At 32.9% G+C, this 17340-nt stretch overlaps 2 protein-coding genes across 4 annotated transcripts; both read right to left on the bottom strand.

Annotated features, from left to right (window-relative positions):
* Window positions 1–7114: 7114 nt before the first annotated feature.
* On the bottom strand, window positions 7115–8843 carry LOC111676873. 3 transcript variants are annotated; one of them, XR_006941588.1, is made up of 5 exons: window positions 8449–8841; window positions 8027–8383; window positions 7839–7960; window positions 7380–7778; window positions 7115–7319 (listed from the first exon to the last, which is right to left on the bottom strand). XR_006941588.1 is itself a non-coding variant. In XM_046956356.1 (4 exons), exons 1-4 carry the CDS (start codon window positions 8692–8694, stop codon window positions 7533–7535), a joined length of 933 nt encoding a protein of 310 aa, XP_046812312.1. In that variant the 5' UTR covers window positions 8695–8843; the 3' UTR covers window positions 7115–7532. The 3 variants fall into 3 exon arrangements, 2 of the variants coding, with proteins under 2 accessions (XP_046812312.1, XP_046812311.1); XM_046956356.1 differs by having other exon boundaries at window positions 7115–7740; window positions 8449–8843; XM_046956355.1 differs by having other exon boundaries at window positions 7115–7778.
* A 6936-nt stretch (window positions 8844–15779) lies between these two features.
* Window positions 15780–16622, bottom strand: LOC124421424. The gene is made up of 2 exons (XM_046956584.1): window positions 15965–16622; window positions 15780–15805 (listed from the first exon to the last, which is right to left on the bottom strand). The coding sequence occupies exon 1, from the start codon at window positions 16604–16606 to the stop codon at window positions 16043–16045; it is 564 nt and encodes a 187-aa protein (XP_046812540.1). The 5' UTR covers window positions 16607–16622; the 3' UTR covers window positions 15780–15805; window positions 15965–16042.
* Between the last annotated feature and the right edge of the window lie 718 nt (window positions 16623–17340).

The following is a 17340-nucleotide window of genomic DNA, read 5'->3' as shown; positions in this document are numbered from 1 at the left end:
CTTCAATGAGAAACGCACAAGACACCTTATAAATCGAAGTAGGCGGGACATATCGAGGCTGATAGCAGTAATAACAGGACACTGGGTAATAGGCAGACACGCAAGTCGTCTTGGGCTCCCTTTCAATGAACACTGTCGCAGTTGCAAAGACAGGGAAAAGGAAGAAACGGTCTTCCATCTCCTCTGTGAATGCCCTGCTCTGGCCGTAAAGAGAAACCGCTTCCTTGGCAATTACTTCATATCTAACCTTGGCGAGATATCTGTCTTTAAGCTTAATGATATCCTCAGATTTCTCACAGCTACGGGCTGGATCTAATACTACAAATTCAACATCTGACGAGTGGAGTGGTCCGGTCAAAACGGGGTCTCTTTGATTCTACTTGACAGTTCGCGTGTAGTGAACTACCACGTAAACCAACCAACCAACCATGACACTACCTTCTTTTTTTCTACTATGGACTATATTCTGTCTAAAATAATAAATCTTTTCAGGAGAGCAAAAAAAAAACTGTTTATTTAGTTTAGATTTCAAAATTTTGAATTATTTACAAATTTATATCAGACAGAGCTTTTTTTCTCCGATTTTTTTTTTTAACCTTCAAATCGAGAGTTCTTCATAGAAATATAAAATTTTTACTTGATTAAATATCAATAAATACTATATTTTGTGTAATTTAATGAAATAATAGAAAACAAATTGTAAAAAAGCAACAGATTATAAGGAAGTAACTTTTGGGTAAGATAGAGAGTTTTACATTTATATTTTTTTAAGATAGAGAAATTTAAAAATTACCAAAATATATTTGTTTCTTTAAAATTTATATCTATCTGTCTAAAAATGGCAGATAGAGACTATTATATAACATTAGAAAAATATTTTTTACCTCAAATTATTTTATGTAAATAAAAATTTATAAAACTAAATAGTTAACGAAATTATTTTCATATAAAAACAAGTGTGAACGTATAGTCGGCCATTATCGACCATATGATACCCTACACCAGAGAGTATGTTAAAAATGTGGATTATTTTTTAAATTGTGGTTGTCTGGGAGTTAAGCAAAATAATGGACCGAATAATCAGATCAAAGAGTATGTGCCAAATTTTATCAAATTATCAAATTTCTACCTGTAGAGTACGTGATTCTAAGCCGATTGGTATACATTAAGGTAGGTATAGGACCAATATTTTTGGGTATTACAAACAACAGCACAAACGCATAAAACCCGCCTTACTATAGTGGTGTAGGGTATAAACATTTATCATAGAATCGGTTTTCAATTAATCTTGTTTGTACAATTTTAATTGTTTTTTTTCATTAACTAATTTATTTACAATAGACGTGTATGAAAAATATGCTTAAGCCTTAAGTTGACATACTATCTAAATATTTACTGTCCAAAAATTTGGAGTGTAAAACAATTATATAGTTTTTTTGTTTTGTAAACAAATTTGCAAAATATGTATTAATCGATCCGATAATAAGCGTCTTTAATGTTAGAGATAAAAGCTTAAGTTAGATTTTATGGTAATTTTTTTCATATTGTGTATTCGAGAAATGTAAAAAATTGAATTTGTATTAATGCTGAGGTTTTAAAATATAAACACAACATACAGTGGACACATCCGCTCAAATAAAAAATAAAAAAAATCGTGTGATAATTGTCTGGAGGATAAGAACCGTTTTGCAAGAAGCAAATTAAAAGAAATATTTTTAGAGCCATTAAAAATATTTCAAACAGTTTCCGTAAAATCCGTTTTTTAATAACAGATTGTTAAAATATTTCAGAATTTAGGTAAAAAACAAGTAAGAAGTTAAAGTCGGGCGAGAACGACCTTATAATACCCCACCTCTGTATACAAATATAATGTGATTTAGTTTTCAAAATAAATCATATAAGTTGATTGTATCTTGCCTCATATATACTTAAGCCATTTACTGATTAATAAAACTGTGGATATTTATGTTAAATTTTGAGGGGGCTTTTTTGGGGCTAGGGTCAAATGAGGCCTTATAATTATAAAGTTCATAAGGGTCATCAAGGCTAGTATAGAACTTGGTTTCGCAGCTTTTTGTCGAGATACGAGTATGTTAAACATAATTATGAACTTAAAAGCCCTATTCGGCGGGTTCAGTTGTATCGATCAAACCACTCGTCTTCGTCCCTGGGTCAATAGAAGATCATATACCAAATTTTATTAAATTGTCTTCAAAATTGCGGCCTATAGTTTGATTCCAAGGTTTAATGGACTGACAAACGGACAAAAGTAAATCGAAAAATTGGAAAATGTTTCTGAACCGATTGGTATACTTAAAGGTACCATTATTGTTGTGCGTTACATACATCAGCACAAACCCAATATACCCAAGTAGTGTAGGATATAACAACTTTATTGTTGCAAAGTGTCTCTTATATCTTAATGTGGCAATAAAGATAATGTCACAGAAAATGTTTTCTCAAATAATGACTGGAAAACGTAGTAAAATAATTGTAAATTATTGGAGCATACATTATACTAAAATTAATACTTAGTTTATCAAGTCCACAATGTATCCTTATTTGTAGCGTATGTATGTGTTAATTTCTTTATAAAATTTAAAAAGTTTGAAAAAATTTAATATTTCTTTAAGATATTCTCCATTAGAAAAAACTACCCTCCTTACCATGGTGAGGGGTATACAAATGTAACAATATCTTTATCACCGAACTTTTGACTGTATGATACAATTTGGATATAAAAATCATATTGCTTTGATAATTTTCTTCCAAATGAAAAAATTCATATACTGCTTTTATGAATATCTTCCATGGAAAATATTTTCCTAACTTTTGTAGGGAAATCTTATAAGTAAAAAAATTTTTATTTATTATATATTACACGCTTATGTGCCACTGTGCAACGACTTAATTGTTCAAACAATGCTTTTAAGAGATTGACGTTTGTCAGCTGAAAATTAAAATTCAAGTTGAAGGCGCATAGTCTCGCATAATTTTGTTTGTTTTTGTTTTACAGTCTCTAACAAATAGTACTTGAATTGAATATTTAATTGTTTTCATTGGGTTTTGCATGTTTTTACGCACACTTGTGCTCGCCTCATTTGTTTGAATTCAATAAGTATTTTGTTGCGCCCATAAAAAAACGTTTCCTCTGACGGTAGTAATTGCGATCCGTAGACATTTATGGTAATAATGTATTATGAAATACAATTTTTCTATGTTTTTATATACCTCTCTACAGTTAAGTATATGGAATAACCTACATATAGTATATATAGTATTAAAAATCTGAATATAATCTAAATAATTCCTAAGACATTTTATTTAGAGAACTTAATTTAGACATGCCTATATATTTGTATAATTAGGGTTTCAAAGATTAGACTTTGCCCAACATTTTCTAGGGCATGATTTCTAAGATAATGTAATAAATCAGTTTTTTAATTTAACGAAACCAATTAAGTACAGAGAATATTTTATAATTTTTTGTGATCAGCTTATAGCTAATAAAAGTTAATTATTTTACCGGAACATTACTTAATATAGCTTTTGTTTTTAAGTTTTTCATGTTGGTGAATATTTTGTCATTCTGAAAAGGATATTCAAAAGAATAAACGTTTTTATACCCCACAGCACTTTAGTGACATAACATACAAAAATATTCGTCCTATACCCTTAAAGTATACCAATCGGCTTAGCATCGTTTTCTGAGTGGACTAAGCTATGTCCGTCCGTCTGGCTGACTGTCCATGTAAACCTTGTGCGCAAGGTACTGATCGTAATTTTCAAGATAATTTAATGAAATTTTACACACAATATTCTTTTGGCCCAAGGACGAAGAATATTGAGAATGGATAAATTTGGTCCCTTATTTTGCCTAGCCCCCATACAACTGTACCCCCCGAATAGGGTCTTTGGGTTCATAATTAAGTTAAATGTTCTATAATGTCAAAGATATTACCGATTTTTGTATAAAATAAAACTTTTAAATTCTACATAAATAACTTTGAAATAGATGCGAATTCCTCAACCAATATTTATAAGGATAGGCCCATATTTTCCCCCACCCCCTTTGAGCCCTCTTTTAGCCAAAAAAAAGTAAAAATATTCCGAAATAATGTTAGAAAACAAATCAAATGCTTTATTTTTTTAAATAATTCCCATTTTTTATCATACTGATTGGCGCAGGGTATCATGTGGTCGGCTATTGCCAACTATACATTCATACTTGTTTTACATTTGAACTATTTTGGAATGTCGGAATGCAATCAAGTTAAAGTTCCAGGAACAAAACATATAAAACATGCTGATATCATTTTATAAAAGGCAACATTACAAGTGGAAAAATCAGAGTTGTTCCAATTCCTACCGCTATTAAATTTAGAAACCAGCTTGTGCTAATCGGTTGAGACAGGGTGTTGAAAAACGTTTTTCAATCGTAATAGTTTTTGTTTTTAAGTTTTTATTTTTGTTACTGAAAATTACAAAAAAAAATATTCTAAACTAATAAACGTTTTCACGTTCCATAAACACTTGCATCTCAAAATTGTTTCATAGGTTTTATGTTTCTCATTATAATTTGATTTCAGATACAGATACATCAAATAAGTTTCAACCACAACTTGTTGGTTGGTATAGTGTAAATGTAAAATATAAATTTTGAATTATACGTTTGTGTGTGTATTTTATACTAATTACAATTATTTATGTAGATAAATAAAATAAATTACCACTTCAGTATTTATTTGTTGTGTAAAATATTGTCATTTCCCAATTTTTATTATATTTATGCATGTTAATATTGACAATACATACATAAGTAAGTTTGGAATATTTTGTTATTATACCCTTCACTTTCGTGAGAAGGGTATATATAAGTTTGTCATTCCGTTTGTAATTTCTATAATATAATTTTCCGACCCTATAAAGTATATATATTCTTGATCCTTATAGATAGCGGAGTCGATTAAGCCATGTCCGTCTGTCTGTCTGTCTGTTGAAATCAGTTTTTAGAGGACCCCAGATATCGGCGATGTCTGAATCCTTAATAATTCTATTAGACATGCTTTCGAGAAGATCGCTATTTAAAATCAGCAAAATCGGTCGGCAAATAACGGAGATATGAGCAAAAATCCGAGACAACCTCTGAAAATTTCATCAAAAAATTTTTAAAAAAGCAACAAAAACACTGTACATAGAAAAAGATGTACACGTGTGTGTGTAAATGTATTTGGTTTTATTCAGCTGTGTATTTTTTTGTATGTTTGGAATTCAAACATACAAAGTATACACAGCAAAAAAATATGATTTGCATTTTTTGTTAAAATAAAATAATTTTCCCTTTTGTTTTGCAAATATATTTTTTGATGAATAGAAAAAAGTATTTAAAACGTTTTCAATTATATGAGAGTAGATTGTGAGTTATTGTACAATAATTTTTATGCGAATAATGTAAGTTTGAAATTTAAAACTAACACAAATTTTTTCCAAGTGCTTTTTAAAACAATTTTTTTACGATAAACAAAAACAAAATCTACGTCTCGTCAATGTTTACCAGCAATGAATCAGAGGTCGAAGTCGACCGGCTTCGAGTCGGAGCTTAGCCGCCGCCGAACTATATTTAGTTGCTTGAGCCGCCGCCGAAACATTTTTTTAATGTTTTTATTAACTAGACTGTATGATCAATTATGTTTAAAATACACTATGGTGAAGGGTATATAAGATTCGGCACAGCCGAATATAGCACTCTTACTTGTTTTTTCATCTAATTGTATTGACTGTTTAAAAAAATCAGCAGGAAAGCCTAAACATAACGCATAATGTACATACATATGTAAGTACAAATGTATTTGCTTTAACCATCTACGGATGAATGAAAAATGAGTTTTTGTGTAAAAATGTGTACTTGACATTGAACTTGAATTTCTGAACAAAAGTGATTTTTAAAGTTTATTGAAAATTTGAAGTATTAATTTAAATTAAGGAGAAGCGTTCGATTCAAAATGTCATCAGGAAAACTAAAATATGCAAATGTATGAAAACATCAAAAAATACATTAGTTTATAAAAACCAATGTTCGAAGTTTATTCGATAAAGCATTGAAACACCGATAAGTTTAGTTTTTACTTTTTTGTCGTGTAAAAAAATAGTAACGATAGTTATTGGGTTCTATAGCAACACCGATAAAAACCGATAAAAATGTCAGTTTAGAAGCTACATATGAATATAACTGGATTAAATGTGTCAACCTATGTATTTGGGTATTATTGTGGCCCTTCTGTTATTTATTGGTTAACAAACTTAGTTGGTTAAGAGAACATAGAAAGAACAAACCAAACAGCAAGTTATAAAATGCACGGTTTAAATAATGTTTTTGAAAAATGAAATCCGATACCTAAAGACATTTATATTTTCTTTTAATTCGGCGTTTTGCTTTGTTTTATAAACTCATCAAAATTACAATAAAGTTTAATAATAAATCTTTTATTTGTTGTAATGTTGGTTCTAAATGGGTTATACAGACCTATTTACAAATTAGCTACATACCACTAGATGGCACTTCGAACAAAATTAATTATTAGAGACAAGAACCAGGAGCTGTGTTTATTTTGTATACTGCATGAAATGTAAGGTAATCCATGTTATCAAAAGTATGCATATTCAAATTGGAAAATTTGTTTTACAAAATGTAAAAGTAAAAGTTGCATAATGTAGTGTATCATAATCCGGTATGTGATGGAATTCAAGCGATTTGGAAATGACCGATTTGAAGAGGTATGATGATGATAATTCATTATTATTTATTATCTTAACTTCTGGTTAACATTTCAACAAATTTTTGTATAAAAACCAGCAAAAAAAGAAGCGAAAAAGAAGTATAATTTACTCCATTGAAGTACTGAAAAAAACCTGGAGAAGTTATATTTTTAACACAGGCTTGTCATAGGAGGGATGTCCTTTTTATTTGGTTCCAAATTCTCTACATCTGAAGTCAATCTAAGAAAGTAATTTTTATGTTCTTTTTTTAGGAAGTGAAATTGTAGTATTTTAGAATACAACTAATTTGACTCAAATTATATTAATATAAATAAATAAACGAATTTATCAATTAACTCTAAAATAAAATTGGTATAATTCAGAAGATTTCAGTACAAAAAATATTCTTTCAATTAAAAAAAAAAAAACTTGGATGCCTTTCGCTTCTTTTGACATCAATAAACTTCATTTCCACAGAAGTTAAAAAATTCACTTAACGCTACTTTTGAAGTGGTGATAAATGTTATTCTATTGGAAGTACTTCGTTTTGTTTTTGCTGGGAACTGTCAATAAATAATTACGATAAGCTAAAATTGGAATAATGAAGCTAAAATTTTAATTACTTCTTATTATAAGGTCTATCAGATTACAGATCTGCAAACATCTTATTTTACTTAATATAAACTAAGATATTTGCAAAACAAGCTGTAATATAATAACCAAAAACGGATTTAAACATTATAGTGTTTTAGATAAAGACGTAATTTACAATTAAATTAATCAATAAGATTAACTTTTATGTGAATTTTGTCGAAGGTGGCGGCATGGCGGGCAATAGATACCAAGTTAAAACATGAACACAACGTAAGGTATATTTTGGATATTTCAGGAAACGTGCCCAGTACAAAGCTAAACGTTGTGAGGACTGGCTTTTTGCACTGTTTTGTCTTTCTGTAACATATAAATTTGGCAATTTGTCGGAAACTGTCGTTGGATTAGCAAAATCATTAAATATATAATCTCTGAAATACATCAAAAGCTAAATCTTTATAAAGTGAACAAGTTAATATGTATGTACTTACTTTTGAGTATCTATTAATTTTGGTTGACATTCCTCCACCGAGTCTTTGACTTCAATAAGTTTATTATCATTAACATTTAACTGTTCTTCGATTGAACGATGCTCTTTTTTAAGGTTACATATCTAAATCGCAATGAAACGTTACATGAATATAAATTATTAACCAATTTTTAACTGGCTGCTTCCAACCTGCATTATGAGACCATTTTTTTCAATTTCCAACGACTGCACACAGCGCTGCGATTTGCAAAGTTCCATTTGTAAACTTCTTTGTTCCATCATGGATCGGAATAGTTCAGTTTTGGTTTGTGACAAAACTTCATGCAGGACTTCATATTCCTCGTATCTATTTTTGAGTTCATGTTCCAATAGAACTTTATTTGCCTTTAAATTGGATAATTTTATTGCAGTGATTTCGTAGGATGCTGTTTTGCGTTTCAAATTATTCAAAGTTCTTTTCAACTGTGCTGTCAGTTCACTGTTTCGACTTTGTTCTACTCGCATTAAAGTGCTGTAGACACGCATTTGATTTTCCGATCTCATACACTGAAATAGTAAAATATTTTTCGAATAAGATCCATTCGAAGGGCTTTTAAATAAATAAGATTTACGATATCTTTTAAATCTTCGATAGATTGTTTTAATTGTTTGATTTCCTTTCTCCCTTTGCACCAAACGCGCATCAGTATAAAGGCAAATATCTTTAAACCCGCCATCATTCTAATATCATGTCTGCTGGGACGACTGAAGGTACAATTGTAACTGCTATCGCCACAGGTTTCATCATTAGGTGCAATACTGTATTCGGATCTGAAATTTGTGGTTGAACTGATGGTACTTGAATGATTAAAATTCATCCTGCAATTTCTTCTATTCGCTTTAAAAAATTTAAATTATTCCAATATGATTTACTGCTTATTGATTATACCACCGAAATATGGACTAAAGTACTTATTACAAATATAATTTTACTTATTTAAAGTCAAATGTACATATAAAAAAATAAGAATAATGACAAAATAACTAACACAAGATTTACAAGATATTTTAATATTTATCCAGGGTTGACGAATACTAAATATATCTTTATAGTGATTTTTTAGCTAACATTAGAGAGAAATGTTATGACATAATGTATATTTTGTCAAGTGAAATTTTTCAAAAACGGTCACACAAGTAATATGTATTGTCAAATTATAAATTTATAAGACTAAATGCCCACATTTTCCCCTTTAATAATGACTTTAATATTTACATGTCCTTGTCAATAATTCGCAGGGTGGAACAAACTCAAACAAGGTTTTCTACTTTTGCTTTCCGGTAAAGTCAACGTCAAGGTCGCTTTCTGCAGAACTTATAGACGTACAAACCAACAGTAACTACTATATACTGTTTGTTGTTGCAATCACCTCGTTATATACCTAAATTAGGGAAAGAGTTTGAAACCGATAGATTACTATAAAATTCAAAAGAAAAAAGGAGGCATGTTTGCTGAGTTCGTTACCATAACATCACAAGGAAATCAATAGCAAAAACAAAAACCACAAAAAAATTGCTAAATATATTCACAGTGTGTGGCACGTGTTAAAACTACGTGCAAAAGTGCAATAACGGAAAGTTACGTACATACATACATACATACATACACACATACATTTGTACGTACATACATATATGTAAATGTGTGTATGTAATATGTATTTAAAAATGTAATTAACATTAGTAAAAACACTACAAATTTCAATAACGTTCAATTAATAATTTGTAAAATATTGTTGCTTACAGTAGTATAAACACTTGAAATGTTAGAAACATTTGACAAACTGTCACTAATAGTGTATTTCGTAAAAATACAATTTTATCGGTTAAATAAAAAAGAAATTACGGAACGCTTAAACTTTAGTTTTCAAAACTTTATTACTAATATATTAAAATATAATCATAAGGGGACAACAAGTGGTTACAATAATCTTCAAGCATCATCAGAAAAACACTCAAACGTCCGCAACTCATCTTTAATCAATAGTATTATACTAAAATTTGACACAAATAAGTTTTATATGAATTAAAATCACACCCTAAAATTTTATGATGATCAGTTCATATTTGACCCTAGTCGCCATATAAATACAGTTTTGTTTAATTTTTATTTATAAATTGCTTAAACATGTCCTACTGCACTTTCCTACTCCTTTTGATTTGTTGAAGTGTATGTATGCATATATTTTCAAAATATATATTTTATAACCTAAAATAAAATTAGAAGAAAAATCTGTCACATACGATGTGTCACGTACGATATTTAAAAATGTTCATTATAGAATTATATTATTTTTTTAATTATGTATTACTAATGAAATATATGTCCCATTGTGTAAGAAATTAAAACAAAAAAGATACACCTACAGAATTCGCAGATTTTCGTAAATATTTACATGTACTTTATAAACACTTCCGTTTTTTTTCACGTATGATATCGCCATATATTAGTCCATATTTTGGAAAACACGGTTCAGAATGGGATGATTCCTTTTGCAAATATAGTATTCTTTAAATGGAACAGAATGACCAGATTGTTTTCCAAGTACTCCTAATTTAACAAAATCTATACCACTCTGAAGGCATACGAATGTCACATACAATCGTATGAAATTGCCCATATGTGTTAATTTGTAAGTTCCATATCTATTGTAGAGACCTAAGTCTAACTTGTCATTTTGTAAAATTAAATTTTTCAGTTTTGTCAAAAAATATAGTATAGTATATAATATAGTAAATGATCTAGAATACAGTTTAGTCATCAAAGAAACTTGAAATAATTTTGACTTTATTATAATTAAAAAATTTAAATATACCACTGTGCGTAATTGAAATGTAGGTTACATTAAACAAATGGTTGGGAATAATTGTGTAAACCCCCAAATTCCATAGAATAATTCATTTTTTTATTAAAACTATATATGTATGTAATATGTTAATATTTCGTAGAATTTTTAGTCAATTACAGTTACTTACATTTTTTGTCCGTAATCCAAAGGTATCATTAAAAGTTGTTTGATCGATTTTTCAGTCTTCATAACCAAAAAGTTTGGTTGAAAATAAATACATATGTTTGTAGTTAAATAGAAATTTTGCATTTAAAATTTTATTAGTACATTTATGTACATACTAGGGTTGTCAATTATTCGTCTTTAAAATTATTCGAATAAAAACTTACAAAATTTTTCGATTATTCGATAGAATAACGAATAAAAGTTTTTATTGGAATAATTTAATAAAATATAAATAAAACTTGCCAAACACCTCCAAAATCATAAGATATGGCAAATTTTAAATTTCTACTGAGAAATTTAAAATAGGTTGAAGTAGAAACTGATATACATATGTATACGATGTTTAACATAAGTAAAGAAATATTTCATCAGCTACTAACATGTTTTATACCCACCATCAAAAAATATTGGGGGTGTATTGTATATATCATTCCGTTTGTAACACATCGAAATTCCGGTCCTTATTAGATTCTAAAACTATCTAGTCCGTCCGTCTGTCTGTTGAAAACACTATATAACGAGCTAGAGAGTTGAAATATTTCTTTGTTTAGAATTGAAACTGGGCAATATCTATCTATAAGGTTCCCTGCAAAAAATTACTATAATGCAGATAACTGGCTTATAAAAGCGCGGTTGGTAATGAAATCCAAAATGTATAAATTTTTTAGGAAGAAAAAAAATTTTGTAAAATATTATGAGGGTCGGTCAATAATCGATTCTACCTCCCATATAAAGATGTCTTCAGAAAATGACATCTTTATATAGGAGGTTGTTTCAATTATAACAGATCTTTTGATATAGTATTAGTGTATTTCTTTGTTCAAAAATAATATTAAAATGTGGATAAAAAGTAACATTCAAATTTTATTCGAATATTCGATTATTCGACAAAAATTGTTTGAATTATTCTTTTTTTTAAATTGGATTTTTTATTCGTTCGAAGAAAAACAAAAATGTTTTCTCGATTAATCGAATAATTTTTATTCGAATGACCACCCTAGTACATATATACATATGTATGTAACAAATACCTTGCTTATTTACGTATTGCTTTGTTTGTATTGCCTCTCAATATTTTATTAAACTAGCTAATACCCGGTGTGCTTCGCTTCCCCAATCGAAATTAAATACATAATAACCAAAAAAATAATTAATTTAGTTACTAAATTATAAATTATAATTAAAGGTTGAATATAATTTCTCTTGATGACAATATATTTCATTTAAATTCTAAAATAGTACATTAATGATCTATTTACTTCTTACTTGCTAAAATTTAATATATACTTTTATTCTAAAAAAATTCATATTCTTATGCCTTGGGATATACAATATTTTTAGTTTTACCCTCTAGTATAAATAAAAATCCCTTTTAAAGATTTTGAAAATTCTAACCACAATAGTTTTCCAGATTAACAATATGTTACAAATTGTTAGGTTAGGTTAGGTTGATAGGAGGATGTATACTACATCAAATCCGAAGAAATACACCTAGGCCACTATCGGGCCTGTTGTGCGCTCCTTATCATGAAAAAAAAAAAAAAAAAAAAAACTGACTGAATTATTTTTCAGTACTCAGGAACTCAGTTTCCTGAACGTAATTCCTAAGAATCTTCCAATCAGTGTTAGTTAGGAATGTTATTTCCGGAATAACATCACTTCCAAAATACTTGGATCTAACTTCGACGAATGCCTGACAGTGGCAAAGAAAGTGCTCCAGAGTTTCACTGTCCTCTCCACATGCTCTACATTCGTCTGAATCCGCACGTCCAATTTTGTATAGATGTGCACGTAATCCTATGTGTCCACTCAGAATACGTACCATCATACTAACCTCAGACTTGCTCATTTTGAGGAGATTTCTCGTCTTGCTCTCATCAGGGTCACCCCATAGAATCTTCGTGGTTCTACCCACTGTTTCATTATTCCAAGAGGCCTTATGGGTTTCTCTCACCCATACTTTTAGATCAGTTTTTGTTGCGTCGAATGGTTTTGCGTTTGTCAGGTTAACTGCCTCGAGCTCCCTTCCTTTTAAAGCTACTACATTCGCCCTTTCGTTACCGACTACTCCCGAGTGGGCTGGTACCCATATAATGTGAACCTTACCTCTGGAAGAGTATTCAGTTAAAGTTTTCCTTACAATCCATTACTGTCTTAGATTTGGTTCTATCACCTGATATCGCCCTAATTGCCTTCTGGCTGTCGGTAAATATATTAAGCGCTGTGGGCGCCATGTTTATTCTAATCCAATTTACGCATTCCGTTATTGCTCGTACTTCTGCCTGGAAGTTTGTGTTATGATTTGGTAAGCGGTGGTATATTTCCGTTTCTGGGTCTTCAATATAGAACCCCAGCCCCACTTTGTCCTCCAATTTAGAGCCATCCGTGTAACAACGGACTCCTACTGGTACTTGCTCCAATGTTCCGCTTGACCAAGACATTCTATCTGGGATCAGCGTTTCAAAGTTTCCGACATATTCTGTGTCTGGTATACGATCTGGCATGTCCGATGATTGTGTATAACCTTCCAATGTGTCCAGTATACATTGATGACGTGTCCTATAACCGCTTTTGGCCAGTTCGCCTAAAGTATAGAGCCGTTCGGCTGTAAGCGCCGCCTCATATCTTAAATATGTTTCAATGGGTGGAATATCTAGCAACGTTTCCAGAGCCTTGGTTGAAGTAGTACACATGGCACCACTTATACCCAAGCAGCATGTACGCTGAACTCCCTGTAGAAGTTTGATATTGCACTTTTTGTCTAAAGCAGTCCACCAGATTATTGAAGCATAAGCTAGAATTGGTCTAATTACACTTTTATAAAGCCAGTTATCATAGTAGGACTAAGACCCCATTTCATGCCTATAGCTTTCCTACATATCGCCCAGCACCGATGTGCCTTGTTGATTCTATCCTCTATGTGGTATTTCCATTTTAATTTCCTGTCGAGGATTACACCTAAGTACTTAACTTTATCTGTCACCGGTATCTTCTTATCCAGGAAGCAAGGTTCAGTATATGTAGAAATTTTTGTCTTTCTTGTGAAAAGACAGATTTCCGTTTTTGCCGGGTTAACATTGAGGCCTCTCGGTTGAGCCCAGCCCAAGGCCGTATTCAGAGCCTCCTCAGCTCTTCTACACAAGTAATTTGGATCCTTTCCCTTTAAAAGTATTACGACATCGTCTGCATAGCAGACGGGTCTAAGTCCTTTCTCAGTTAGGGTCCTTAGAAGGCTATTAATCGTGGTAACCCAGAGTAAAGGTGATAAAATGCCACCCTGTGGTATACCGCGAAATACCCTTTTCCTGATAGTTATATCGTACATCTCGCAACTTATCCATCTGTTCCTTAGCATGTGGTTGATCCAGTTACGGAGCACCCGGTCAACATAAAACTGGTCTATGGATTGGATAAGAGTATCAGTGTGCACGTTATTGAAGGCGCCTTCGATGTCAATGCATACCGCCAGTGTATATAGTTTGCTATCAAAGGATGCACCTATGTAGTGGACAACTTCGTTTAAAGCGGTTTCCACCGATCGTCCCTTTACATAAGCATGCTGCTTAAATTTTAGGTCTTTGTCGGGTATACTGCTTTTAACCATACTATCGACAATCCGTTCCAAGGTTTTAAGTAGGAAGGACGTAAGACTTATCGGTCGATAAGACTTAGGTGTCGCATAGCTAGGTTTCCCTGGTTTAGGTATAAATATTACCCTTGCATCCTGCCATTTAATGGGGGTATATGTGAATTGCAAGCATGCAGTGAATATCAGAGACAGATGTACGGAGACCAGTTCCGCCTCCATCTGTAAGAGTGCCGGGAAAATGCCATCCGGCCCTGCAGCTTTATAGGGAGCGAAGCTCTTGATTGCCCCTTTAACCATATCAGGTGTAATTACAATTTTCGTGTTTGCCTCCTCTTCCTCCAATATCGGTTCGTCTATGTTATTCGATATACCTGGTGGGAAATGAGAGTCTATTAGGAGTTTCATTGTCTCCTCCATATCCTCCAGCCTCTTGCCCGTGTCATCGACCATAGATTCCGGTTGGACATGAGTTTTGGATAGGAATTTTTTTATCTTCGATACGTCATTTACGCTGTCTACCTGTTCACAGAAAAGTTTCCAGGAGTCTCGTTTGGCTTTACGAACAACTTTTTTTATATTCACCAAGTTTACTACGATACTCATCCCAGTATACTGCGGTCTTTTTACGCCGTGCCCGGTTAAATAGTTTGCGAAGAGTCTTACCAAGGTTCCGGATCTCCCCGGTTACCCAGGGTTTCTCCTGGGCAGATCTCCGCTCTCGCAGAGGGCAGCTGTCCTCGAACGATTCAACCAAGGCACTTGTGAGCATTTCTACTTTGGCGTCTATGTCCTCTTTATTTCGACATTGAACAGTGTCCTGACATAAACGGTTCTTTAGTAAGGAACCGAACATTGTCCAATTAGTTTTAGACTTATTCCGAAAATTTATCGGCTTTGGTGGCGGCCGTAGTATTTTGAATCTTATGTACCGATGGTCAGAAAAGGAGTGCTCGTCGGAAACCCTCCAATCCTGAATTTCGTTTATAAGCTCTTCTGAACATATAGTTATATCTAATACTTCTTCTCTGATTCTATTGACGAAGGTAGCTTTATTACCTAAGTTCGATGTTATCAAGTCTTTAGTATTAAGGAAATCCATGAGGGCTTGTCCTCTGCGATTGGTGTTTGTACTATCCCAAGCTACATGGTGGGAGTTGGCATCACAACCTATTACAATTTTCTTATTTTTCCTTTGTGCCTCTTCGACCAGTTTCATCAGCTCCGACGTTGGTGGTAGTGTCGGAGAATCGAAAGGCAGGTAAACAGATGCAAGGTATATGTTGCCACGACCTTGCTTCAGCACCGTTGCATCCGATGTAGATAATCCTGTTGAGAGAAGAAAACATAAGTTCTTGTGGCATAAGATACATGTTCTCGGGCGAGACCCTGTATCAGCGTAGAAAAGTTGGAAATTTATGTGATTTAATCCAGAAACCTTGTTGCGAATCGTCCAAGGCTCCTGGATTAAAGCTATATGTATCTTACCTGTGTTAATTTTAGCCATCAGAGCGTTTGTGGCCGTCTCGCTCCGATGGAGGTTTATTTGGATAACTTCAATCATTGTCATCCACTTAAACTGTCTTCCAGCGAGTTAGTGATCACCTCCTCGCCCGTTGGATTTGGCTCCTCCGGGTAACCTGAAGTGGCTATTGATGGCACTGCGGTGTCCCTATCAGGCATAGGAAGAGCAGTCTTTTTAATCGACACTTTCCCAATTTTGGAGAGCTCTGCTGTTCTGTCTTCTGGCGAGTGAGTGATTTCCTCCTCGCCTTTAGGATTTGACTCCTCCACATTGCCAGTACTTGCTAATGATGCTTTGGTTACTGTCTTAGGTGTTTTAGTGTCCTTATCGGGAGCGGTTTTAACAGCCCTTTCAATCGGCGCCTCTCCGATTTTGGAAATGGCAGCTGTACCTTCTTTTGGCGAGTTAGTGGTAACTTCCTCGCTTTTAGGATTTGACTTCTCAACGTTATCAGTAGTTGCTACTGATGCTGTGTTCTTAGGTTTTTTAGTGTTCTTTTCGAGGCTTGTTGTAACAGCCCTTCCAATCGGCACCTTCCCAATTTTGAATATGACAGCTTTAGAGGCGAAGTAAGCCCTACCTTTATTCTTGGCAAGACTAGCCATAGATTTCTGGTCGATACCTATTACAAATAAAGTTCCCTCAGGTTCTTCTTTCCTGTAAAAGACTTCCCATTTTTCCACGGCCAGCTCAGCATTTTGACCACCAAGAATTTCCAGTATACGTTCACATGGTCTATTGGAATTTTGCCTGTCGGGTTACCGGCATCGTAAACTGCATAGCAGAGATCGTCCCGGTGTCTTCTTCTGGCAACTTTGGCGTAAGATGGCGGCTCTTTTCCTTTTCCACTGTCTAGCCTCTCTTTCCTCTCTTTTCGGGCCTTCTTTTGAGATACTCGTGCCTTCGAGATTGATTTCGCCGACGTGGTCGCCTTCGGAATATCTATCTTGGCGTTGTCACCCTTGCTCGCAGGATTCTGACTTGAGGTTCCTTTGAGTGAAGTATGGCTTGGCTTCGACTGTATATAAGAAGACGGGGAGCTCTTTTTCTTCTTCGGTTTATTCTCATTTGTCAACTCCTCGGGAGACCTGATCCTCTTTGCCTCAGATCTTGTAAGAGAGTCCAATTTTTCTTTTGGAGTGTCGTTGGATTGACTAACTATGATTTCCTGAAGCATCTTTTTCAACTTTCTCCTCTGTGCTCCAGATAGTCTTTTCTTAGTAATAGGTAGTTTAGCTATGCTATCACTCACCTGTTTCACCATTTGCTCTACTTCATCCTTTTTGGGATTTGCTATAATGGTGTTGTTATTATCATCTGAGGATTCAGAGTCGGAACT

Source organism: Lucilia cuprina, chromosome 2 (assembly GCF_022045245.1).
Source record: "Lucilia cuprina isolate Lc7/37 chromosome 2, ASM2204524v1, whole genome shotgun sequence".
NCBI lineage: Eukaryota > Metazoa > Arthropoda > Insecta > Diptera > Calliphoridae > Lucilia > Lucilia cuprina.
The sequence above is the reverse complement of the archived record's forward strand: the minus strand, read 5'-3'. Positions and strand labels throughout refer to the sequence as shown.

What these genes read in the sequence shown, in the direction of transcription:
- LOC111676873 (XM_046956355.1), bottom strand. Translation starts at nt 8,694, where the DNA reads ATGAATTTTAATCATTCAAGTACCATCAGTTCAACCACAAATTTCAGA. An exon ending in TCGAAGATTTAAAAGATATC is followed by an intron (nt 8,384 to 8,448) that starts GTAAATCTTATT and finishes TTACTATTTCAG; the next exon opens with TGTATGAGATCGGAAAATCA. An exon ending in AAAATGGTCTCATAATGCAG is followed by an intron (nt 7,961 to 8,026) that starts GTTGGAAGCAGC and finishes ATTGCGATTTAG; the next exon opens with ATATGTAACCTTAAAAAAGA.
- LOC124421424 (XM_046956584.1), bottom strand. Translation starts at nt 16,606, where the DNA reads ATGGCTAGTCTTGCCAAGAATAAAGGTAGGGCTTACTTCGCCTCTAAA.